The 26,622-nt window shown below is 50.0% G+C and overlaps 1 protein-coding gene across 1 annotated transcript in view; it reads left to right on the top strand.

Moving 5' to 3' along the window:
• The first annotated feature begins 335 nt into the window (after window positions 1-335).
• Window positions 336-26,622, top strand: part of RAB11FIP3 (RAB11 family interacting protein 3) — a 77,490-nt gene continuing 51,203 nt past the window's right edge. Inside the window, exon 1 of the mRNA XM_041747903.1 lies at window positions 336-1,012. Coding sequence (XP_041603837.1) covers window positions 464-1,012 — 549 coding nt within the window. The 5' untranslated portion in view covers window positions 336-463. The remainder of the gene's footprint in view (window positions 1,013-26,622) is intronic.

Here is a 26,622-nt window from a genome sequence, read left to right as displayed (position 1 = left end):
GCGCCGCCACGACGCGCTGACGTCAGGCCCGACGGAGGACGGAAGGCGGGGCCCGCGCGGCGGTGGCGGCGGCGGCGTTGTTCGCTGGCTCGGCAGCCGCGGGCTCCTCAGCCTCCCGCGCCGCGGCCCCCTCGTCCTCCTCCGTCGGGAGCTTCCGCGGGCCCCCCCGCCCGCCGCCGCCGCCGCCGCCGCCGCCGCCGCCGCCGCCGCCGCGCCGCCGCCATGGGCCCGCGCCCGCCGCGCCGCCGGGCCGAGGGCAGCTGAGGCGCCGCGCGAAGATGGGCGAGGGCGGAGCAGGGCCCGAGCGCCAGCCGGACCAGCCCGGGCGCCCCGCGCGCACCCGCCCGCGCCGCCGCGGGGATGCCCGCGCCCGCCGCCGCGCCCTGAGCGCCTTTGTCTGCCGCCCGCGCCGCCCGCCGCACCACTGGCCTCGCGGGCCTGCGCCGCGGCCGGGGGCGCGCCCATGAAGATGGAGCCGGGCCGGCCGGCCTCCCCCGCGGGCGGCGCGCGCCCCGGCCCCGACCCCGACCCCGAGCCCGAGCCCGAACCCGGCGGGCCCCACCGGCCGGCAGCCGCGCCCGCCCAGCGTCGGACACTCGGCGCCCCGGAGCCCGGAGCCTGCGCGGACGCCCGCGGGGCCGCCGACCCCGGCCCCGGCCCCGGCCCGCCCTGCGCCGCGGAGCCCGACGGCGTCTGTCCCCCGCCTTGCCCCGACGCCGCCCCTCTCCGCGGACGGGCTCTCGGTCACGGTCCGCTCGCGGGCGGCGACGTGGGCCTGTTCCCCGGCTTCCCGGCGCCCGCGGGGGGCGAGCTGGCCCTGGACGTGGGCCCCGCGGCCCCGGGGCGGCCCCCGGACTTCGGCGACCCCTGCCCGCTCGCGACCGAGACCGCCGCGTGCCCGGAGGATGGCCCCCGCCTCCGCGCGGTGTTCGACGCCCTGGACGGCGACGGGGACGGCTTGGTCCGCATCGAGGATTTCGTCCAGTTCGCCACGGTGTACGGGGCGGACCAGGTGAGTCCCAGCCCGCGGGCCTGGAGGGGTGTCCGGGGACTGCATCCCCCGCCCCGTGTCCCGGCCTGGAGGGGTGTCCGGGGACTGCGTCCCCCGCCCCGTGTCCCCGCCTGGAGGGGTGTCCAGGGACTGCACCCCCCGTCCCCGGTGTCCCCGGCCTGGAGGGATGTCGGGGGACTGCTCGCCCCCCCCCCCCCCGTGCCCTCGGGCCTGGAGGGGTGTCCATCGGACTCCTTCCTCCTGCCCTCCCGTGTTCCCGGCCTGGAGGGGTGTACCGCAGACCCCCCACTGTGCGCTCCCACTGTGGGCCCTCACCTCCCCGGGGCCAGTCCAGCCTGGCCTTCCCCCAAGGGCCCTGCTCACACCTGTTCCGGGCACTTTCCGTGTGTGGTTGGCGGGCACTCTGCCTCGGGTCGTGTGGCCGTTTGGGAGACTGTGAGCTGGTGGTGCAGCAGCCCGGAGGGAGGGAGGGCTCTGTCAGGGCCCACTCCGCGTAGTCGGGTGACAGACTGGTGACGGCGCAAGGTACCTCGGGCTCTGTCCTGGGCTTCTGACTTTGCACCTGGCACTCAGGCAAGTTTATCTGGACAGAGACACTGGCCAGCCGGCTCCTGCTGTTCGCTCTCCAACCTCTTACCAAATGGTAGGAAGTCTGAAACACGCTGAATTCCTGGTTTTTGTATTTTACGGGCTTCTGGTATGTGCAGACATTTGTTAGGTGGGTATTGAAGTGCACAGTGTGTTTAAGCCTAGAGGCCTTTAAGAAAAGGGGTAAAATCGATGCCTTGCTGTTTAGGGTGTGGGTTAGGGTTATAACATGGGTTATCCACAGCCTCGTAAGGGCTGCAGGACCCGCCGTGTCCCTGGAGCGTCCATGTAAAGCTCTGGGTTCTCCTGAATCAGGGCTCCCCGTGCGGAGCTTTTCGGGAAGGTGTGGTGTCTCTGCGGCTGTCCTGACGGTCGGGGTCCGCGTGCTGCTCTTACTGAGCAGTGTAGGAAGGCGCTGCTGCAGCCCGGTTCCCCTCCTAGTCTAACAGGCACACAGACATATGTGACTGACCGTGTCCTACGTGGGCAGTGTGGATGCGATTTTTCCTGCTTTTCCTTCATGCCCCTGGGCTGGAGAGCGCCTTGTTTTCTATGAATGCCGTGTGTCTCCCCTCCTGCGTGCCCTTCCTGGGTCCCATCAGAGGGGAACACTGCGAGGGGGTTCTGTATCGTGCCCTGGCTCTGCCTCCCGGGAGGCTCTTGTACGCTTTCACTGGACCATCTTTTTCTGAGGCAGTGGTGCGCAGGTGTTTTCCTTCTCACTCTACAGGTAAGGAACTGGAAGGCCGGGAAGGCTGAATAACTTTCCCGAGACCTTGCAGAGTTGTTGGTGCTTGAGCAGGGGGGAGCACCAAGTCTTTGGGCTCTCAACTTACTAGATTTGGTCGCTCAAAATATTTCTACAAATATAACATTTTATTACTTCCATTAAATGTTTTTCACTTGGGAAACACCTTTGGTAACTGTCCTTATGGATCATAGTGGAAAAAACTTTGGATATTTGGGGCAGAGCTTTCTTGTAATCACAAAGTAGAAATGAGCCAAAATTCTTTGCTTTGGGGGCACTTGGGTGGCTCCATCAGTGAAGCATCTGCCCTCAGTTAAGGTCATGATCTCAGGGTTCTGTGATCCAACCCTGCTTAGGGTTCCTTGCTCAGCGGGGAGTCTGCTTCTCCCTCTCAGTCTGCCTGCAGCTCCCCCTGCTTGTGCACTTGTGCATTGTCAAGTGAATAAAATCTTTTTTCTAAAAAAATTCTTTGGGGATCCCTGGGTGGCTCAGCAGTTGAGCACCTGCCTTTGGCCCAGGGCGTGATCCTGGAGTCCCAGAATCTAGTCCCACATCAGGCTCCCTGCATGGAGCCTGCTTCTCCCTCTGCCTGTGTCTCTGCCTCTCTCTCTTTCTATGAATAAATACATAAAGTATTAAAAAAATTCTTTGGTAGCTCCTGATGGAATTTTAAGATATTATTTATTAACTTTTTGTAGAGAGAGAGCATGCACAAGAGCAAGCACGGACACGATGAGGGGGAGAAGCAGAGGGAGGGCGCAGAGCCCAATGTCCCTCCATCCCGAGACCCTGAGATCATGACCCGAGAGAAAACCAAGAGTTGGATGCTCAACCAACTGAGCCACCCAGGTGCCCTCTCCTGATGGAATTTTAAGTTTGGGGGCAAAGCCCAGATGACTTGGGTTTGGTGGAATAGACGAGTGTAGTGATATCTACTGTGACGTTGCTCCTTCTGTCTGCTGGCCGAGACTGCACTGGAAAGAAGCAGTGCTGAGTGTGGTCATCTTAGTACCTGGACTTGGACAAGTTTCCTGGGATGGTGGAGGAGAGCTCTTGTATTGGAGTGGATGATTTACAGACTAATGAAAGGTTGATACTTGTGTCCGTATAAACTTTGCTAGACTTTATTGTGATTCAGGATTGTTTTTTTCCCAAGTTTGATGTCAGAATGCATTATAGAGGAACAAAGAAAAAATACTTTGATAGTGAAGTAGTTTATTTTCAAAGATTTTAGTTATTTATTTGAGAGAGAGAGAGATGAGAACATAACGAGGGGGGTAGTGGCAGAGGGAGAGGGAGAAACAGGCTCCCTGCAGGGCTCAGTCCCAGGACTGCTGAGATCATGACCTGAGCCAAAGTTAGAGGCTTAACCAGCTGAGCCACCTAGGCACCCTGATAGGGAAGTAGTCTAAAGAAAACCAAGGAATTCCACCCCATGATGAGTATTTTTAAACTTTTAAGATGAAAAGTCCGAACATACACAAAAGTAGAGAGAATCGCTTATTGAGACCTCCCAAACTGCTGCTCAGTTTCAGCAGTCTTGGTTTGTCTGTAGATCCCCACTGTTTTTTTTTTTTTTCTTCAATATTTTATTTATTTGAGAGGGAGAAGGCAAGAGCTAGAGCATGATTGGAGGGGGAGGAGCACAGGAAGGCAGAAGCTGACTCCTCACTTAGCAGGAGCCCCAGGCACAGGACCCTGGGATGATGATGGCCTGAGCCAAAGGCAGCCGCTTTACCCATGGAGCCCCCTAGGCGCCCTGTAGATCCTCCTTTCATGCTGTGTAGGAAGTGCATGCAGAGGTAACCTCTCATCATATGTATCAGTATGTATCTCTAGAAGATAAGCATTCTTCTTTAAACATTTGTGATTTTTAAAAAGCCCTAGGAAGAGATAAGGTAGATAACAGTGATAATGACCACAAGTTTGTGTACTTTCCACCTTGAGATTTCAAAATACTGAGTTTATGAGACTCTTAGGCTAGTCCCATAGCTGTCTTTGATGATAGCAACTAGATTATCTTAATGATTGTCAAGTTGTCAAAGGTAGCATGTTGAGTAATCTGTTTATGAAGGAAGCATTTTAAATTATTTAAGCTGATTATCTGAATTTTTCATGGAAACAGCTCCTATTTATAATACAGATGGCTTTTGTGTCCCTCTTTCTTTAGCAATGTCATGGTGTGTTTGGGTCTCCTTACATCATCTGGTGCTAGATCAGGTGTGGTGTAAGCTAACACAGGGCTGGCAGTAATCAGTCAGCAAAGGGAAGGAGAAAAAGGACTGCGGTGGAGTTTTCTGCTTGTATATTATTGAAACAGGAATTGATAGTCCTGTCCATCCAGGTGCTACTTGTCAAGTTGGAATAGGTTTGTTTGTTTGTTTTTTTATTTTGAAGATATTATTTATTTATGAGAGACACACAGAGAGAGGCAGAGACACAGGCAGAGGGAGAAGCAGGCTCCATGCAGGGAGCCCGACCTGGGACTCGATCCCAGGTCTCCAGGATCAGGCCCTGGGCTGAGGGCGGCACTAAACCGCTGAGCCAGCAGGGCTGCCCCTGGAATAGGTTATTTTTAAGGCTTTGACCACTGCTGAAGATTCTTCATCAACATGACTCCTCATACTGAGAGGGCTGATGCTTTTTTTTTTTTTTAATTAATTTTTATTGGTGTTCAATTTACCAACATACAGAAAAACACCCAGTGCTCATCCCGTCAAGTGTCCGCCTCAGTGCCCGTCACCCATTTCCCTCCAGGGCTGATGCTTTTGTAACCATTACCAACTCATCCTAAAATGGAATTTGCAAAAATAAATTCTAAGAGTATTGTAAGAAAAGACTGGGTTTTTTTTGGCCTTTCATTATAATTATCAAGATTATCTCCACATTTTATGATTATACACACTTAAGAGTTTCCTTTCCAGAGAAAACCTGCACATTGAAACACTGAGTGCTCTTCAGTGACCTTGTAGGCACTGTCCTCTTAAGTGCTTGTGTGAGGAGGCTGCTGAGGGAACTGTTGGTGCTCAGGCCTCCCTGCTCCTCATCTGGGATCCCTTCTGCTGAGGAGTTGGAAGCCCTGTGGCTACACCTTTCATTTGTTTCAGGGTCCTCCCTGTCTTCTTTCCTGACCTTGAATTTGAGTGTGAGAGAGAATGAACTCAGCTGTGTGAGCAGGTGCATGTGCGAGCTGGTGTGGGGTGTCTACACACACACCTTTAGGTGTTTGTGTTGGGTGAATCGCTGAAAGGCCAATGAAGTTCCTTTCTGGGCTTGGATCACAAGCAACTTTGTTAGTGTCTTAAAAGTGCTTTATTCATATTATAAAAGTAACACATGCTTATTAAAAATTTTGAAAATACAGAGTGATATAAACAAAACAAAATCTGACCAGGGCAGCCCAGGTGGCTCAGTGGTTTAGCGCTGCCTTTGGCCCGGGGCGTGATCCTGGAGACCGAGGATCGAGTCCCACGTCAGGCTCCCTGCGTGGAGCCTGCTTCTCCCTCTGCCTGTGTCTCTCATGAATGAATAAAAGAAATATTAAAAAACAAAACAAAACAATAATCCCACTATGCTGAGAAAAACACCATTAGCATTTTAGTGCATCTTCTTCCAGACTTTATTGTACACATACACACAGTTTTGTATACAATTGAGATCATACTGGGGGATCCCTGGGTAGCGCAGCGGTTTGGCGCCTGCCTTTGGCCTGGGGCGCGATCCTGGAGACCCGGGATCGAATCCCACATCGGGCTCCCGGTGCATGGAGCCTGCTTCTCCCTCTGCCTGTGTCTCTGCCTCTCTCTCTCTCTCTCTCTCTCAAATAAATAAAATCTTTTTTTTTTTTTTTTTTTTTTTTTAGGTTTTATTTATTCTTGAGAAGCGGGGGGGGGGGGGGCGGGCGGGGTGGTTGGCGGGCAGGGACACAGGAAGAGGGAAAAGCAGGCTCCATGTGGGGAGCCTGACATGGGACTCGATCCCGGGACTCTAGGATCACATCCTGGACCGAAGGCAGGTACCAAACTGCTGAGCCACCCAGGGATCCCCAAAACTCAGGTTTTCTAATGAACTGTTTATTTACTTAAAAGATTTTATTTGAGGGTAAAAGAGCATAAGTAGGGGGAGCAGCAGGTAGAGGGAGAGAAAATCTCAAGAAGACTCCACTGAGCGTAGAGCTTGACATAGGGCTTAATCTCTCTACCCTGAGATCGTGACCCCAGTCAAAACCAAGAGTTGGACACGTAACTGAGCCACCCAGGCACTCCTCAGTAAGATTTTTAAAAAGCGTATAAGGGGTGCCCAGGTGGTTCAGTCGGTTATGCATCTGCCTTTGGCTCAGGTCATGATCTCAGGGTCCTGGGTTCGAGCCCTGAGTCGGGCTCCCTGGCTTAGTGAGGAGTCTGCTTCTCCCTCTCCCTCTGTGCCTCCACATGCTCATGCTTTCTCGATCTCTCTTTCTCAAATAAATATCTGTAAAAAAAAAAAAACAAACCCTTAAGTCACAGATAAAAGACTGATGTAAAAACTCTTAAAAATCAAAGGGAAAAAGATAATGTAGAAAAGACTAGTAGAAAAATGGATAAAAGGAAGACATCCCACAGGAAGATCACAAATGGCCACTGTGTGAAAATATTCTCACCCTCACTCATGATGAGAAAGATAAATGCAAATTAAAATCAGAGATAAAGGCGGAAGATTCATATGCCCTGGTGGGGAGTGATTTCCAAGATGCAGTAAGTGGAAAGAAAGTACAAAATAGTGTGTAAAGTTTGTGTTAAGAAAGACTGGGTGTTGTGTGATCCCTTTGCTGGGAGGCTCCTACAGGAGTCCCACCATAGAGTTAGGAAGGAGAAGGGAGGCAAGGGGAAGGCTGGAGGGGAGTAGTGTTTAATGGGGAGAGTTTGAGTTGGGGAGGATGGAGCACCCAAGTGCCCCCTACAGTTGTATTCTTAATTTATCACAATTTTTTTTAAAGAGGAGAAAAGATGAGGGATGTGAGGTGCAGAGCCGTAAACGATAGACAAAGGAAGAGGAATTGACAGGTAGTAATAAGAAACCACACCTTGGGGCGCCTGGGTGGCTCAGTGGTTGAGTGTCTACCTTCTGCTCAGGTGGTGATCCTGGGGTCCTGGGATTAAGTCCCACATCAGGCTCCCCATGGGGAGCCTGCTTCCCCATGGGGAGCCTGCTTCTCCATCTGCTTATGTCTCTGCTTCTGTTTCATGAATAAGTAAATCTAAAAAAAAAAAAAAAAATAGTAGAAACCACACTGGCTGGCTCCGTTCAGAAGAGTGTGCAACTCTTGATCTCTGGGTCGTGTTTGAGTCCCATGTTGGATGTAAAGATTACTAAAAATACATAAACTTTAAAAAAGAAAAGAAAGAAACCACACCTTATGACCCCCAAACCAGGCCTTTTCTCCTTACTTGTCCTGGTTTGGTATTGAGGATCCTCAGCCCATCTGGGGTTTTTATATTCACGGGCTCCAGAACAGGCCGGGGCCAGTAGGATCCTGCTGTAAGGAGGTGAGAGTTACTGGGAGAGGAAAGAAAGAACGCAAAACAAGAAAGGAGAGGAAATAATATGTATATAATTTGTCTCTTTTTGCAAAAAGAAACACAGGAAGGATAGACAAGGAGCTAAAATGATTTACTGAAGTGGGTGGGGACAGGGTGTAAGGTATAGGGGTGGGAGTGAAAGTGGCCTGAGCCTGCCTTTTATTTATTTTTAAAGATAGATTTATTTATTTATTTATTTATTTGTTTGTTTGTTTGTTTGTTTGTTTATTTATTTATGATAGACAGAGGTGGAGACACAGGAGGAGGGAGAAGCAGGCTCCATGCCGGGAGCCCGATGTGGGATTCGATCCCGGGACTCCAGGACTGCACCCTGGGCCAAAGGCAGGCGCTAAACTGCTGAGTCACCCAGGGATCCCCTGAGCCTGCCTTTATATCTTTGACTTCTGAGCCATCCAGATATTCTACATAAGTACAAACAAAATAGCAATGATAGAAAACCAAATTGAATTCAAATAGAAATGAATAAACCTAGAAGTGTATGGAATTAATAACATAACTACATAGGAGAGATTGATTCAAGTACCATAAATACAGTACTCCATATCGTTAGTGGGTTATATTCAAAAGAAAAATAGAGCTGCAAAGAAACTCACTATAGAGTAGGTTCGTTGTCGATCAACGCGGTAGGTCTGAGATCACTTGGGGTGTATGTCGGGCAGAGCAAATGGGAATTCTGGTGCTGGGAACCAGGCTTCTCTGGGAGCAAGGAGAGGAAACCATGGTAGAAGGTCAGGGAGAGCCCTGTTGTCTTGAGACTCAAACTGAAGTATGAAGACATGACTTAAAAAATGATGTCTTGCAGTGTCCTTGGAGAGAGTCTAAGAGTAGCGAGCACACCTGGCCCCAGATCGAGGTTGGAAACCACATTTCCCGTAAAGGAACCAGGGATCCTTGGAGAAGTGCCTTATTTCAGGCTTGAGGTGGGGAAAATTCACTGCGAGCCTGGATTATCTTGGACTGGAAAGCAAAGAGGTGTTCAAAAATTGATGAGGACAAGTCAAAAATGGAGCAGCTTGAATGGGTTCCCAGTGGGCAAATCGGGGCATTTGGAGTGTCAAAAAAGAGTAGTGATGATAAAGGGTATATTAAATTTAAAAAGTCTGTGGCACACAGTGAGTAAGAGCCAGTCCTAGTGACACCCCAAAGGAGGTGCAGGGTTCCTCATAGACAGATGCCTTTCAAAGTAGAAATGACAGATTGAGAGATCCCTGTGTTACCGTTTTTTTGTGAATCAGTGTTTTGTGACAACCAACGTAATAATTGATTCAAGTCAGGTCATCAGTGGTTGTCAAAAACCATGGTGTAGGACAGCCCATGTGGCTGAGCGGTTTAGCGCCGCCTTCAACTCAGGGCGTGCTCCTGGGGTCCCGGGATCGAGTCCCACGTTGGGCTCCCTGCATGGAGCCTGCTTCTCCCTCTGCCTGTGTCTCTGCCTTTCTCTCTGGGTCTCTCATGAATAAATAAATAAAATCTTTAAAGAAATGAGGGATGCCTGGCTGGCTCAGCGGATGAGTGTCTGCCTTTGGCTCAGGGTGTGATCCTGGAGTCCCGGGATCGAGTCCCACATCGGGCTCCCCACATGGAGCCTGCTTCTCCCTCTGCCTATGTCTCTGCCTCTCTCTCTCTCTGTGTCTCTCATGAATAAATAAATAAAATATATTAAAAAAAAAAGAAACAAACCATGGTGTAAACATCTGAGAGGGAGAGGATGCAGGAGCCCCATGTCCTGAAGTGTCATTCCACAGATGGTTGATCCGGAGGGAGAGAGAGAACTTTACATTGGAGAAACCTGTCCGACTCCACCTTGAATAGGTGATAAAGCTCCGACTTCCCACCAATGGAGATGATGTGTCCCTTGATGGGATGTCGTGGGATGGTTAACATTCTTGCCAAAAATGTTTAACCTGAGTGAAATAATGAGAAATAACCAGACAGCCTAGACTGTAGGGCACTCTACAGTTGCCTGGACACTTGAAAATAGGTGCTGTAGAAAGGGTTGGGCACCCTTCCAGACTGAAGAGCTGAAAGAACTGTGACAAGTAAGGCCTGGTTCTGGGTTTGAAACTGGATTAAAAGGAAACAAAACAACTGTGAAGGCCATTATTGGGATGATTGGGAAAAATTGAATACAGAGGAATACTTGATATCAGTGTTGTCATAATGGTATTGTGTAGTAGGACGGTCCTTGTTCCTAGGAAATAAATATATGCTGGAAGTTTAGGGAGGCATCATGATGTCCAAAACTTACTGATTTCTTTTTTTTAAAGATTGTATTTTTAAGTGATCTCTATACACAGCGTGGGGCTTGAACTCATGACCCGGAGATTGAGTGTTGCATGCTCTACTGACTGAGCCAGCCAGGTACCCCTCTGCAGCTTAAATAGTTCCACAACAAAAGTACAGGTATTTGGAAGAGATATGAAGCAAATGTTGAAGGACATTAGTAATTGGTGGATGTAGAGGAGGGTTATCAGGTGTTCTTTGTATTATTTAAACTTTACAGTGCATTTAACATGTTTCAGAATAAAAAGGAATAATATGATATGGGAAGTTTATTGATGGTAATCTATATTTTGTCTTAAATGTTACATTGTGTGGCTTTTATGGGTCTTAAAAATAACCAACAAAAACCCCAAACCCTTTGTTCTTAAGTAAAAGGAATGTTACACATGGACACAGGTGCTGGTTAGTATCTCAGCACCCATGGTAGCATTTGTTGATTCATAGATTGCACAGGGTATGAAACTACCCTTCCTGTTGACAAAGGGGTTGAAATGTGAAGTTAAGAATAGCTCTAAGATGGGGGCAGCCCGGATGGCTCAGCAGTTTAGTGCCGCTTTCAGCCCAGGGTGTGAGCCTGGAGACCCGGGATCGAGTCCCACGTCGGGCTCCTTGCGTGGAGGCTGCTTCTCCCTCTGCCTGTGTTTCTGCCTCTCTCTGTCTCTCATGAATAAATAAATAAAATCTTAAAAAAAAAAAAAAAGAATAGCTGTATGCTGAAACCATCTTATTTATCAGGGGGTGGTACTCCCCCAAGGGATTCAAGTGTCTTGTTCAGTGTACAGATTCCCTCAAAAGGAAATTGAGAAAGAACTCTCTTTTCCCTTCTCTATTGAGTGTATTCAAACGGATAAATAGTTGAATAAATATGTAAAGCTTAGGAATACTTAGGGTGCCTAAAAATTAATTTCCTATCTGTGACTGGGCCTGTTTTCACTGCCACTGAAGTAGGAAGCATTTACATATGGTTACATATGGACTGTGACCCTCCAGTGGTGGTAGGTCAGTCCCCGCTGAGCATGTTGAAGCCCCAGACTACTGATTCGTAAACTCTGCCTTAGACGCTACCCATGCTTAAATGTTCTTGGGACACATAAAGAGCTTGTGTTAATGTTAGTTCTATCTGTCGATCTTGATTCTTTTAAAATTTTTTTTTTTAATTTTTTATTTATTTATGATAGTCACAGAGAGAGAGAGAGAGGCAGAGACACAGGCGGAGGGAGAAGCAGGCTCCATGCACCGGGAGCCTGATGTGGGATTCGATCCCGGGTCTCCAGGATCGCGCCCTGGGCCAAAGGCAGGCGCCAAACCACTGCGCCACCCAGGGATCCCCTCGATCTTGATTCTTTTAGAAAGTGAAGTTAAAAAAATCTGAAACATGTTTTTATTGACTAAAAAGTAATCCCTTTGGGCAACCCCCGTGGCGCATTGGTTTAGTGCCCCCTGAAGCCCAGGGTGTGATCCTGGAGACCCCGGATCGAGTCCCATGTTGGGCTCCTTGCATGGAGCCTGCTTCTCCCTCTGCCTCTCTATGTCTCTATGAATAAATAAATAAAATCTTAAAAAAAAAAAGTAATCCCTTACATGTTGACATTAATGACATTTTTAACAGGCTTTTTTTTTAATTTTTTTTTTTTTTTTATGATAGTCACACAGAGAGAGAGAGAGAGAGAGGCAGAGACACAGGCAGAGGGAGAAGCAGGCTCCATGCACCAGGAGCCTGACGTGGGATTCGATCCCAGGTCCCCAGGATCGCGCCCTGGGCCAAAGGCAGGCGCCAAACCGCTGCGCCACCCAGGGATCCCTAATGACATTTTTATTTATTTATTTTTTTCCTAATGACATTTTTAAATGAAAAATACTACTTTCTGAAACAGAAGAGAGGCAAGTCTCTTAGGTGTCTGACTTAAGGGAGGAAAACGATTCTTACATCTGCGCTGTGAGCCATCTATTACGGGTGTCCTGCAGCCTGTGCAGAGTCCACCATGCATCCATGAGAGTGAAAGGAAGGGAAGCAGAGGATCCTGGGAACGTCATGAACCTCACGTGGTCTCGCAGAGCACCCGGGCATCAGGGTCCCCGGCGCCCCTGACCAAAACTGGTTGAGGACAGCTACCTTACCTGCCGAGGGGACTGGGTTGTTGACTGCTCTCAGCTGCTTGCACACGTGAGAGTCACTGAGACCCTGCTAACTAAGGCTGATTGTGGGACCCGCCCCAGAGGGTGTGTGTTGTCTGAGTGGGGTCTGCTTAGAAGTATGTTTGTAGCCGGTTCCTGGTGATGCTGCTGTTCCTGGTCTTGGGGTCGTGGCGAGGAGCTGCTATTCTTTGAGAGTTTTGAAAATGTTTGCATCTCACGTCTCTGCATCACCCTCCCTCCCCCTGCTGTATTTATGCTGACCTTAACTTCGCACAGGCTTACTTGGGGCCCCCCTGCTGGCCCCGCAGGTGGCCTCGGGGGCTGCCCTCTGCCCTCACTGCTGTTGTCTGGTAGAGAAGCCCAGAAGCCAGGACCCAGCCTGAGGGGTCTGCGTACAGTGGCCTCTTCCTCCCGACACATCCCTGCTACTCTGTAGCCTCAGCGTGCTACCCTGTTTTTTGGTACTTATTTTAATTTTATATTTCAGCTTAATCTTAACTTTTTATCACGTGTGTAGTTGAAACAGTCAAGTAGTGTACTGCACGCCGCAGAACAGGAGGTCTGCAGGCCCTCCGGCACCCTGGCTCTTTCCTTGTCCTGTTCTTTTCTCCAGTTTTAGATGGTTTCTACGGACCTTCCCTTGTGGAAAGTAAACCCACATAATTTTCTTTCGTCTCTTCTGTTCTTCGGTATAATTAACCCTGATGTGGGTTAAGTAGGCATTTTATGTTTGTCTTGATTGCAAACCCGTGGAGGATGCAGTGATGACCTTTCCTCTTTAATGCAACCTCTGGCTTTTCCTAGAATCACTATACATTTTCACTTGTTCAGCCTTCTGTGGTGTCTGCTGGGGATCTCACCATTGAGTATGAGCTCCTGGCCTTCCACCGTGGTGTCCTGGCCCCTGTTCTCACGCTGAGGCTCACCTCCCCACGGCCGGGCTGGTGTCCTGCTTTTGGAGCACTTCTGCTCTGCTGTCCTGACTTGGCCTCCTACATGAGGTTCCATGTCAGATACTCACCCAGGCTTTTCTTTTCAGGGACGACCCCTGATGCCCTTTTCACTTCCTGTGCTTTGCTTGATCATCTGGCATTCTGTCTGTGGCCGTTCCATTACTGTGTTCTTCTAAATGGGAACTTAGATGACCACCTGTGTACATCTTCTGGAAGCTCAGGGCCTCTCTCCTGGAGCAGAGCAGTGTTTTTCCAATGGACTTGGAGGAGAGTGTGGGGAGAAGCTTCTGTCTTCAGCCCGTTGAACTCTGGCTAAGCCCCTCTCTGTCCTCCACAGCCTGCCATCCTTCAGAACAGACCTAGTGCTTCTCTCATTGGCCTCTCCATTGTCCTGTGTTGTGAGGACAGCAGGACTTGTTGGCATCACACAGCTGGAGACAGTTCTGGGACACAGACCGGTGCCCCCTTCCCTTCTCCCCTGAATGTTGTCTGTGGGAAACAATTGGGTTTAGCTTGCCCTATCTTGCATTCTGTGTAAGTTTTCATATTTTCACAAAGTCCACATACATGAAATTAGGTTTTTGTGACCCTAGAATATTCCATAATGTTGATGGACTAGGCATTTATTTTTGTTTTTCTCTCCTCGGAGTAGTGCCACTACATCTCCAGTCATACAGATTACTTTTCACATACCTGACTTAAAATGAGACTTCATTTTTGTGCTGGGAAAATTGGGATTATTGTCTTGGGCTTTGGAATTGTAGGTATCTGGAAGGGGTTTAGTCAGACTTTCTTAGCATTTTGGAACTTTTCTCTGGCATCTGAAGTAGATAATAGAGAGAAGGACAAGGCAGTGCTTCTGGAGATCCCTCACCTGTTTGAGCAGAGGCTTCCTGCTCCTCCTGTAGAATAGAGCTCCTGAGACAGTAACTTGAGAGGCTGCAGGGCCCCCTGCATGTCCTGCTCCTGTGACCTGCAGGGGCCACGCGTGGTGCTGCTCTTTGAGGGGCAAGGTGCTGTGGGCATGCTGGCCGGGTTAGCTGTCACCAGTGCTCTTCGTGGTCAGTCATGTTGGGGCTCTGTGGCCACCCCTCAGCGGGATGCTGCCTACGTCCAAGGAAACAGCCGAGGGGAAGCCTTGGAGTCAGACGTGCCTGGCCTTCATTTCTGGCTCAGCACTTGTCCCTCTATTCCCACGGCGAATGTGTGTGGCGGCGTTTATTGAGTATCTTCCCCGTACTGGCCAGTGTCATAGGTGCTGGGGACGAATGATAAGCAAGAGTGACACATTTCCTGCCCGTTTAAGATATTAAAGAGGTAATTGCCAGCACTGCAAGCTGATGCAAATGCTGTGCAAGAAAAGCAGAGATTATTTGAGGTTGTGTAATGGAGAATCCGACCTAGTTAGTAAGTTTCCCTTGGGGAAGTCACCTTTTTTTTTTTTTAAGGTAACTTTTAGGCTGACATTCTGAAGCTGAGTAGAATTAGTGAAGCAGAAGGTGGGAGATGAGGGAAGGCAGGTGGAGGTGCAGTGGGAAGAGTCTGGAGTGAAGAAGGAGGGCACGTTGGAGGGCACAGGCCTGCAATCCCAGAGTCTCTGGAAGGGATTAAAGGGGTTAAGTAGAGAGGGGTAGGTGACAGGATCAGTTGTTTAGAAAGCAGGCTCAGCTTGGAGTGGGCAGGAGCGGATGGGGGAGAGAGAGGAGGAGGCCAGCACGGGGGCCAGCGCAGGCTTTGGGCAGGGGCCCCTGCTTGGATGCAAGCTCTGGGGTGACTCCTGGGCTGTCTGTGGGTGTGGGAGGGGTGTGTGGGGACAGGAGGCAGTGGGCAGGTGTGAACCCTGTTTCTGGACCACGGGAAGGGCAGTACTTTCTGGGCCTGGGGCTCGGGGTACCGTCTGAGTTCAGCAGTGACAGGGAGCAGAAAGCTGACAGTCCCTGCTCCAGGAATGAAGGACGTGTATTATCCCACACAGGACGAGCTCCAGGGCTGGCTCCTGATAGCATCGTTCAGGTCTGGCCCCGTCTGATCCACTAAGCATGCTGCCCGTTATCATCGTGGTCGTGGCGGTGGCAGCTGTGTCCCCAGGCAGAAACAGGACCTTTCCCCTGTGTCTCTGATGAAGAAACCCCTCTGTAGTTTCCCAGGCCCATTAGTAGCCGTGTTGGTTCACAGAGACTCTCCAGGCAGGTCCCTCCGTGTGTGTGCGTGGGGGCCGGGGGTGAGCGTGCTTCAGCCTTGGACCTGCAGCAACATCGCCCAGGGGCTGTTAGGATGAGCATTCGCCTGCGGGTGAGGACAGGCGCCCTTCCCTGCGCCAGCCTCCCCTCGATTCCAGCACTCTCAGTTCCCTTTTCTCGATTTTACTGTTTTTCTTAGCACTTAACACCATGTAGGAGATTCCGTATTGTACTTACTCTCTTATTTGTCATCTCTGTTGTGTCCATTCCTTCCATGTGCCATGAAGGCGCCCAGCGGGCCGGGCCTGAGCAGCGCTCCTAGAGGTCGGCTGAATTAAACGATTAAAGGAAGGATTGAGGTCTGCTGGCAAGGAAAAAGTGGAGAGTGGTGTCGGGAACCAGCCCGCAGTGACCAGTGCTGCCCATGCAGGACACCAGTGGAGACCTTGGGAAAACCAGTGACAGTGTCCAGTGGGAGGTGCGGGATGTGCGGAGGAGAACGAGGGGGAGGCTGAGGGACAGAGGGTACCAGTTATTTTAAGGTAGGCGAGGGCCCTGGCAGGTCTCTGCTGCTCTAGGCCTCTCTCTAAATGAGACCTAATTCCCAGGAGGTTTTGAGCAATGAACAGGCAGGTAGAGCACTTTAGACTCTTGCTGACATCTGGGGAGTGCTGTGCATTTACTTACTGTATTCATACACATATCTACAGATCTCTACACCCAACATGGGGCTCGAAGTCATAACCCCAAGATCAGGAGTCCTATACTTGGGGCAGCCCGGGTGGCTCAGTGGTTTGGCGCTGCCTTCAGCTCAGGTCGTGATCCTGGGATCCCGTGATCAAGTCCCACGTCGGGCTCCCTGCGTGGAGCCTGCTTCTCCCTCTGCCTGTGTCTCTTCCTCTCTCTCTCTCTCTCTCTCTCTCTCTCTGTGTCTCTCATGAATAAATAAATAAAATTCTTTAAAAAAAGAATTAAATGGAAACAAAAAAAAGAGTCCTATACTCTTCCGACTGGGCCAGCCAGGCACCCCTTCAGGGGTGCTTTTTAAAGAATAAGTCAGCATGGGATGCCTGGGTGGCTCCGTGGTTGATTGCCCTGGGCTCAGGGTGTGACCCCGGGGTCCTGGGATCGAGTCCTGCATCGTGCTCCTGCAGAGAGCCTGATTCTCCCTCTGCCTGTGTCTCTGCATCTCTCGTGAATAAAATAAAAAAAAAATTTTTTTTTAAGATTTATCTATTCATGAGAGAGAGAGAGAGAGAGAGGCAGAGACACAGGCAGAGGAAGAAGCAGGCTCCACCCAAGGAGCCCAGTGCAGAACTCTATCCTGGGACTCCAGGATCACACCCCAGCCAAAGGCCAGGTGCCGAACTGCTGAGCCACGCAGGGATTCCCCTGAATAAAGTAAAATCTTAAAAAAAAAAAAAAGGATAAGTCAATGCGGCCTCAGTGTGCAAAACCATGTTCTTTGAACTTTAATTCCCTTTGGGACATCTGAGGGGAATTTTAGAATAAACTGCATGTATGTTTGTGGCTCATGACTCAAGAACTTGACCCTAGGGTGTTGTGGGGTTACCTGAAGCCGTGTGTACTGCCAGTGGCCCACTGTGTACTAAGCTCTGCATTGGCTTTTTATGGGAGTTGCCAAAAGAAAGTAGGAAAATGGATTTCTTACCTCCTAGGAGTTAATGGCTTAGAGGCTGTTTTTTTTTTTTAATTTTTTTTTTTTAATTTTATTTATTTATGATAGGCACACAGTGAGAGAGAGAGAAGCAGAGACACAGGCAGAGGGAGAAGCAGGCTCCATGCACCGGGAGCCCGACGTGGGATTCGATCCCGGGTCTCCAGGATTGCGCCCCGGGCCAAAGGCAGGCGCCAAACCGCTGCGCCACCCAGGGATCCCGCTTAGAGGCTGTTTGAATTGAGATAGGAGTAGTAAATACTTCTAACATTTTTTTTTTCTAACATTTTTTTTAATATATATTTTTAAATTTTTCTTTATTTATGATAGTCACACAGAGAGAGAGGGAGAGAGGCAGAGACACAGGCAGAGGGAGAAGCAGGCTCCATGCACCGGGAGCCCGACGTGGGATTCGATCCCGGGTCTCCAGGATCGCGCCCTGGACCAAAGGCAGGCGCCAAACCGCTGCGCCACCCAGGGATCCCAGCATTTTTTTTTTTAAGATTTTAAGATTTTATTTTTAAAAGACTTAATTAATTAATTTATTTCCTGAGTTAAAGGCAGATGCTCAACTGCTGAGCCACCAGATGCCCAACTTCTAAGTTTTAAAAGTGTGTGTGGGGGCTCTGTTTCTTGTCTGTAGTTTCTTGTCTGCGTGTTTGTTTTTGCCGTGTCTGCTGGGCCCTCTGAAATGATCAGACCCCATTTTCCTTTTGTTGATTTCTATTTAATTTTTATTGTGTGAAAAACATTTATTCTTCCTCCTAGGAATCTCGTATACCTGTTTCTGTAGGTGTGAGTAGGATTTTCAGTGTTATCCTCTCATTGCCTAAATAGGCAAGCTGTAAAACATGGTGCATTTGCTCTGTTTTGTGTTGTGTTGTATCATTATGTTGCGTTACTCGTACATATTACATGACACGGTGAGCTTGTAGTTTCCTTCTCCTTCCTCCCTCCTTCCTCCTTTTCCCTCCGTCCTCCCCTTCCCTTCTTCTTTCTCCTCCCTTCGCCACCTCCCCCTTCCTTCTCCTCCCTTCCTCTTCCCTTCTTCTTCCCTCTTCCTCCCTACCTCCTCCTCTTTCCTTCCTTCTACCTCTCCTCCTTCCTTCTGCCCTCTTCCTCCTTCCTTCCTCTCTCCCTTCTCCTTCCTTCCTTCCTTCCTTCCTTCCTTCCTCCCTCCCTCCCTCCCTCCCTCCCTCCTTTCTCCCTCCTCCTCCCTTCTTCCTCCCCGAGGACCACATAATGTGGCTCTTCTCTGTAGGCCCAGCCATCTCTTTATTCCAGAGAATGTTTTCTGCTGAAAGAGAGCATCTTGCTCTGCCTCCAGCATCCTGCCTGTCGTCTCTCGGGATGGAAGTGAGCCTTCCTCGTAAAGACTTTCAGAAGACACAGTGAGACCTTTTTTTTCTTCTAGGGGAGGAAAGCCTGTCTTCTGAAAAAAGGTGGAGTGCTGAATCTGGGGATGTCAGGGCCTGAGAGCAGCCACATCAGGAGAGGCCGTCTGTTGATGGGAGAGGAGGCTCCCTGGGTTCCTTGGTGGCACAGCTGGAGGGTGAAAGGCAAGGCAGGCACTCTATCCACACCCGTTGCCTCTTCCTCACCCAACCTCCTTTAGAACAGAGAAAGATTATCTTGGGTCAGTACTCCTCATAGCTAACGTCATATTTATTTGTCCATTATTAAGAAAACAAATGTTCCAGAAATGTTTATCGCAGGACAGGACGCCTTCCCCAGTCTCAGTGGGCAGCGAGGATGTGTTCTCCCTTGGGACGGATCTAGCTCTCTACATGTCCACCGCCCAGTCAAGCGCTGCTGATTAAAGGCCCGTATGTAGACAGGAGACAGAATAAATTACATGTGTGAAATATCCTGTAGTAGTAATAAAAATAATCCCTTATTCCCGACACTGTAGCTTCCACTACAAATTGATCTCACACACGTGAACTGTGATGTGAGCTGGGACGTGCAGGGTCGTTGCGACTGTCACCCAGGCTGGAGCCAGGCTGGAGCGCTGTGCCCTGCCCCTGGGCAGACATGCCCTGCCCTTGTCTCCCTGCACCCAGGCCCCACCCCCTCTTCCCACCCCCTCTTCCTGTGATGGCCAACACCGTCTGGGAGTGTGGTGATCAGGCAACATGGTTTTGACTTGTGTGCTAAGGAGGAAAGAACCCAGGCTCCAGGTCAGAGTCTGAATCGGAGGTTCTGTGTGTGACGTGGGCTTATGTTCCTGCCGGCCTGTGCCTTGGGGGGCAGTGTGGGGACGATAGTGGAGGTTATAAAGTGAACCAGGTGTGTGGCTTCTTTAGCCCTGTGCCCTGTCTCCTCCCACAGGGCCCCCCGGGCCGGGGTCTCTGCCCCTCTCTGCATTGGAGGCCCTGGAGCTGCCGAGGCGTTGCATCCCCGGAGTGCTGGTGGAAGCCAGGGCTGGGGCTGGCCAGCAGTCCCTTCTCGGCTAGCCCTGTGTGGGGTGGGACCCCCGGCAGTGCCGCTGGGCCACTTCCAGGTTCTCAACGTCTGTTGCACACAGAGTGGCCACAATGCTACAGACTGAGAGGTCCCGCTGTGCCACAGACGTGCTGCCTCGGGGCGAGGCCAGGAGGAGAGCTCAGAGCCTCCCCTCTGTGAGCCTGACTACTTTGCTGTGAAGGACAACCTGTCCTTCCCAAGCAGGTGGGAGCACTTGAGCTTGGAGCACGGTGGGTGCCGCTGGTTCGTGGGTCTGGGTGAATGCTGCTCCGCGGGTGAGGACTGCAGCCTCAGACCGGGAGGCTTGTTTGCCAGACGGCTGTGAGGAGGCCAGAGGGAGTTGGTGAGACAGGCTGGATTTGAACCTGGACCCATCTCTGGGGAGGGTGCCTCGCTGGGCCCAAGTCAGTGTGAAGGATACTCGGGGGAGTAGGGGACAGCGTGGGTGCGGGTGCACGTGCTTTGCCTTTGATAATTGTCCACAAGGCTGGCCCGTGTCCGGGAGCTGCCATCCTTTTGCTCAGCTCTGGCACCCCGAGGTGTTTGGATGCTGTCGTGGTTTCTACTTCTGGAGCAGTCCTTTTTGCTGAGCTGCTGGAAAGCAGACATGTGAGTGGCAGAAGGTGTTTTGCACCTGTGCTTGGGTTTCAAGGGCAGCTCCGTGAGTGACCCGCCATGGACCAGAGCCGGTTCCGCCCGGCTGCCTTGGTGGGTGGCTCTCTGGACAAAGGGACAGGTGGACGGTCTGTCTTGTTGGCTGCGATTCTGAGAGTGAGCAGTGCAAGGGGGTGCCCTCCTGTTCTCACCGTCCTCCTTTTTTTTTTTTTAAAGATTATTTATTCATTTTTAAAAAATATTTTATTTATTCATGACAGACACAGAGAGAGGCAGAGACTTTGGCAGAGGGAGAAGCAGGCTCCGTGCAGGAGCCCGACGTGGGACTCCATCCCGGGACCCTCTGTGTCTCTCATGAATAACTTAAAAACTATAACAAAAAACTGCTTCACTGGGGATCCCTGGGTGGCTCAGCGATTTCGCGCCACCTTCGGCCCAGGGCGTGATCCCGGGGTCCCGGGATGGAGTCCTGCATCGGGCTCCTGCATGGAGGCTGCTTCTCCTCTGCCTGTGTCTCTGCCTCTCTCTCTCTGTGTGTCTCTCAAGAATAAATAAATGAACTCTTAAAAAAAAAAACACAAAAACCCTTCACTTAACTTGTGGTGATTTTACTTTAAAAAACCCCCTTCAAGGAGCCTGCCTTATGCATTTCACAGGACGTACCAGTTAGTGAGGCTTTACACACCCAGAGACCATTTGGCGTTCTGTTTTACTAAAGAACTTTGTAGTAGGAGGAATCTCAGTATTTGTGTTGTTCTCATTGTGGGCTCCTCGCTGGCTCAGTTGGAAGAGAACACAACTCTTGATCTCACGGTTTTAAGTTTGAGCCCTGTGTTGGGTGTAGAGATTACTTAAATAAATAAAACCTTAAAAAAAAAAGAACCTGTTCTCACTGTTCGGTATTACCTTTATTTATTTATTTTTTTTAAATTTTTATTTATTTATGATAGTCAGAGAGAGAGAGAGGCAGAGACACAGGCAGAGGGAGAAGCAGGCTCCATGCACTGGGAGCCTGACGTGGGATTCGATCCCGGGACTCCAGGATCGCGCCCTGGGCCAAAGGCAGGCGCCAAACCGCTGCGCCACCCAGGGATCCCTCGGTATTACCTTTAAAGCAATAATAAGAAACCTGAAAAGAAAAAATATGGTAGATAATGTTCATTTAAATAAAAACATACAAATAAGTGAGAAAACAAATCTCACTTAACACTAAATCTTCAAACTTCTAGACTCCTAAATTGTTATTGTTATTACTATTTTTAAAGATTTTATTCACTTATTTGAAAGGGAGTACAAGCAGTGGGGAGGGGCAGGCAGAGAGGGACAAGCAGACTCACCGCTGAGCAGGGAACCTGATGTGGGGCTCGATGTGGGGCTCGATCCCAGGATCCGGAGATCACAACCTGAGCTGAGGGCAAATGCTTCCCCGACGGAGCCACGCAGGCGCCCTTTAAATTATTATTTATATGAGAGAGGAACGAAACCAGAGTCCTGATTAACTTACAGTTTTAACCTACTCTAAATCAGTATATGGTCAGCATCTCTTAATAACCGTGTATCTACAACATGATTTTAGTGACTAGTTTTCCATCATATGATCAAATGTGCTGGAATTTGATTAATTCTGTTAAATTTGGTATGTTAAATTTTCACTTTTCTACATTATAAGCTTTCACATAGATGAATCTTCTAGCACAGTTTTTATGATCTCCTTAGGTTGAAGTCTTAAAAATGGAATTGCTGGGGGAACAGATTTTAAAAAGTTGTTTTCTTTCTTTTGTGACCAAACTGCTCTTTAGGAAAGTATTGCCAACCTGATGACGGGGAATGGTGTATCAGTGTTTTAATTTGCATTTCTCTTGTGACTGTATTTGAACTGATGTTCCTCTAAAGTGTTAGTGAACAAGTATTTCTGTGCACATGTGTCTTCTGTGTCATCGTATGGTGTTGGCTGGCCTGCAGCCTTCACTTCTTCACCTGTGATATGGGGGTCAGCTCAGGCACCCTCTAAAATCTTAGGGAGAAAAATTAAAAAATACTACAAGTTTCTGTAGAGTTCCTTACTACTGTGTTACTGTTTTTTTATAAGTTTCAGAAATAGGCCGTTGATCTGTGTCATTAGGGAATAAATATTGACTTTATTTTGGTTTAACAGTTTGCTTTTATAGAGCAGCATGCAGAAGCTGAAGGCAGAGGAAAACAGCATGATGTTGAGCAGTATGAGAACCCAAAGACCGTTCATTTTGTACTCACTTAAACGTTTTTCCCACTGTCGAGTATCTCCTGGTAATTAAAAAAATAAACAACAAAACATTTTCCTAGGCGTTGGGTCTGTTCTACAGTTAACTTTGGCAGTGGTGGTCTGACACTCCAGGGTTCACGCTCAGCATTTAGAGCCTCTGAGATTTTTTTTAAAATTTTTATTTATTTATTTATGATAGTCACACAGAGAAAGAAAGAGAGGCAAAGACATAGGCAGAGGGAGAAGCAGGCTCCATGCACCGGGAGCCCGACGTGGGATTCGATCCCGGGTCTCCAGGATCGTGCCCTGGGCCAAAGGCAGGTGCCAAACCACTGCGCCACCCAGGGATCCCAGATTTTTTATTCTTTTCAAGATTGGATCCTAGATACTATTCCAGTCTAGGAACTGTCACTTTGAGATTTAAACCAAATCTCAAAAAACCTAAAACAGAAACCACCCATAAACTACACAGGAATCACTTTGATCTGGTCTGGTGTTGGGAATGGGAGCTGAGGGGTGCTGTCCCCACTCATGTGGCTGGACTGTGGGGGCCTGAGTCCAGGCAGCTGTTGGCTCGTGTGCTGGGCCCCTCCAGGGAGCCCCGGGAAAGACTGTCTTCTAGGCACTCACCCACTTCCGTCGACACCTCGGGTTGTAAACACCTGCCACACACACAGGGGCCAGTGTTGAGGCTGTGGGTGGTTGGCTGCCTTAAAATAGGGATTTTACCTGTTTCAGATGACCTGTAGCTGTGTCTGTTCTTGTCTAGTAAAATAAGCATCCTCCCATTGCAGGCTGTGCTGTGTGCCCGGGGTCCCTGAGGTGTGTGCCTGTTGTCCCAGTTCTTTTCTCTGGTTGTAGGTACCTTCCTAGGAAACAAAGCAATTATTTGTACTATGTCCCGATTGTAGTCGTTTAAGAGCTTACTTCGGGACGCCCGGGTTGCTTAGTGGTTTGACACCTGCCTTGGCCCAGGGTGTGGTCCTGGAGTCCCGGGATCAAGTCCCATGTCAGGCTCCCTGCATGGAGCCTGTTTCTCCCTCTGCCTGTGTCTCTGCCTCTCTCTCTCTCTCTCTGTCTCTCATGAACAAACACATAAAATCTTTTTTTTTTTTTAATTTTTTTTTAAATTTTTTTTTTAAATTTTTTTTTTATTATTATTTATTTATGATAGTCACAGAGAGAGAGAGGAAGAGACACAGGCAGAGGGAGAAGCAGGCTCCATGCACCGGGAGCCCGATGTGGGATTCGATCCCGGGTCTCCAGGATCGCGCCCTGGGCCAAAGGCAGGCACCGAACCGCTGCGCCACCCAGGGATCCCTAATTTTTTTTTTTTAATTTTTATTTATTTATGATAGTCACAGAGAGATAAAGAGAGAGGCAGAGACACAGGCAGAGGGAGAAGCAGGCTCCATGCACCAGGAGCCCGACGTGGGATTCGATCCCGGGTCTCCAGGATCGCGCCCTGGGCCAAAGGCAGGCGCCAAACCGCTGCGCCACCCAGGGATCCCACATAAAATCTTTAAAAAGAAAAAAAAAGAGCTTACTTCTACTCGGAAGTAAGTGGACCAGTCGGGACGTGTTAGGCCCTGTTGCACACATTCTGCACCAGGGAGGTACTGTTATGTGTCCGGACTTTTGTGATTTGCGTCTTTCTTAGGCAGGCTGCCCTGCAGGGTGGCTCTGGGATTCCTGTTCTTCCAAGGGAGAGAGAGGCCTTTCCTTAATGCAGAGCGTGGGACTCAGGGTGGCATTGGGCTCTCCCTTGGGGAGGTGAGTGTCTGTTGCCATACAAGGGAGATATAAGGTCGACTCTGGGCAGCCCCCCACTCCAGGACGGAAGGGATGTTCCTATGGAGCATGTTTTGTACTGGACACAGTCAGTTCCAGGGGCGATAAACTGACTCGATCCCATGATGAGCTTCCCCCTGTTGCTTCCAGCTTCTCGTTGCTGTAATGGATTCCTCTTTTTCCTGAGTGAATGTTTATTGGGCACCTGTTGTGGGCCAGGCCAGGTACTGCTGCTCTTGCCCTAGGGTGCAGCTGTGAACAAAGTAGACCAGAACCCTGGGATTTTCCTCGTTTTATTTATTTATTTATTTATTTGTTTATTTATTTATTTATTTAAAGATTTATTTATTTATGAAAAAGAGAGAGAGAGAGGAAAGACACAGGCAGAGGGAGAAGCAGGCTCCATGCAGGGAGCCCGACGTGGGACTCGATTCCGGGACTCCAGGATCACGCCCTGGGCCAAAGGCAGGTGCTAAATGGCTGAGCCACCCGGGGATCCCCTCCTCATTGTTTTAGATGCAGTGTATCCATAGAGTGCAAAAGTGTTTAGTGACACAACAGATACGTTCCTAAAGGAACATTTCCCCCCATTTATTCCATTATATTTTCAGAAACATTCTAGAAAAAAAATCTTTACGTGAAGATTAGCTGCAGGAAAAAGTATACATTTCTATTTATTTATTTATGTTTTTATTTTTTATTTTTTTACAATTTATTTATTTATTTATTCATGAGAAATAGAGGCAGAGACACAGGCAGAGGGAGAAGCAGGCTCCATGAAGGGAGCCCAACGTGGCACTCGATGCCAGATCCTAGAATTCCGCCCTGAGCCACAGGCGGACGCCCAACCGCTGAGCCACCCAGGCGTCCCTTATTTATGTTTTTAAAAGATTTTACTTATCTATTCATGAGAGAGACAGAGACACAGGCAGAAGGAGAAGCAGGCTCCCTGTGGGGAGCACGACGTGGGACTCGATCCTGGGAGCTCGGGGTCATGCCCTGGGGTGAAGGGAGATGCTAAACCGAGCCACCCAGGTGTCCCAATAAATAAAATCTTAAAAACCCAAACATGGTTATTTGAAGAAAAGTGTAAGATGGGTGTGGTGCGTTGATGGTCGCCCCCCCAAAGAGATCCAGGTTCTAATTCCTGGAAGTGGTGAGAGTGACCTTATATGACAAAAGGGACTTTGCTGGTGTCGTTAAATTAAGGGTCTTGAGACGGGTTTTCTTGATGGACCTTCTCGGTGATCGTAGTCCTTCTGAGAGGGAGGCAGAGGGCGATTTGAGTGCAGAAGAGGAGGTGGCGATGTAGAGACCGAAACAGAGACTGGGATATGCCTGCTGCAAGTGGAGGGGGTGCCGGCAGGCGGGACGGGGAGCTGGGGGCTGGGCCGACCCCGCAGCCGTGGAAGGAAGCAGTGCTGCCCACTCCTCCACTCTCGCCTCTAAGACTCATTTCGCACTCTGACCTTGGTGCTCTGGGGGGCACGTTTCTGGCGATTCCGGCTGCTAAGGTGGCAATAGTTTGTTACAGGCCGGACTGCAACTGTGGTAGGGAGAGTGAGCCGCGGGGTCAGGGCTGGGCCGCCGGCTGTGTGCAGGGTTGGCGATGGGAGGGAGCCGCTGTCACTGCTCAGAGACACCTTTGAGAAGCCGGGTGATGAGATCTACTGTGTTATACTCATGCTGCTTGTAGGTGGCTTTCTTCCGTCAAAGTATACCTTTTACCCAGCGCCCCCCGCGCTCCCAGCAGCGCCGCTCCCGCGGCCAGGAGCTGGAGCAGCCCCAGTGTCCCCTGGTAGGGGAGGACAAAGCGCAGTCCGTCCTGCAGTGACTCGTGCGCAGCCTGACTGGGAGCCGACAGGTCCCTGGAGACAGGAGGGCCGTGGGGGGATCCGGGGGGGTGCAGAGCTCCAGGTCGGGACCGTGGGGGAGCCCCGTGGACCACGGCGGTCCCGCTCCCACCCAGTGGGATGGTGCTGATGCCCCTGAGCCACGCACCCACACACGGGCAGGGGTCCCCCCCATGCGCCTTTCAGCACAACTAAAACACTTTAAAAACATTTTTCAGATTTTATTTTTAAGCAATCTGTACACGCAGTGTGGGGCTTGACCCCAGAACCTCCAAATCAAGAGTCCCACGTCCTGACTGAGCCGGCCAGGTGCCCCACACAGTTCAAAACCTTAAAGGTACACTGTCCTGGCCTTTCTGAAGATAAGGTAGCTCAAGGCATTAAAAATCTTCAGAAAGTGCATCTGTCAACGAAGAACTCGAGTTCTAGCTTAGATGTGTGCAGAGCTGCGGGCTCGCTCCTGTGCAGGCTTTACCCCGTCACCACACCTGTCCTGGT

Source organism: Vulpes lagopus, chromosome 3 (assembly GCF_018345385.1).
Source record: "Vulpes lagopus strain Blue_001 chromosome 3, ASM1834538v1, whole genome shotgun sequence".
In the NCBI taxonomy this organism is placed as follows: domain Eukaryota; kingdom Metazoa; phylum Chordata; class Mammalia; order Carnivora; family Canidae; genus Vulpes; species Vulpes lagopus.
This window is presented reverse-complemented; position numbering and strand designations above follow the sequence as displayed.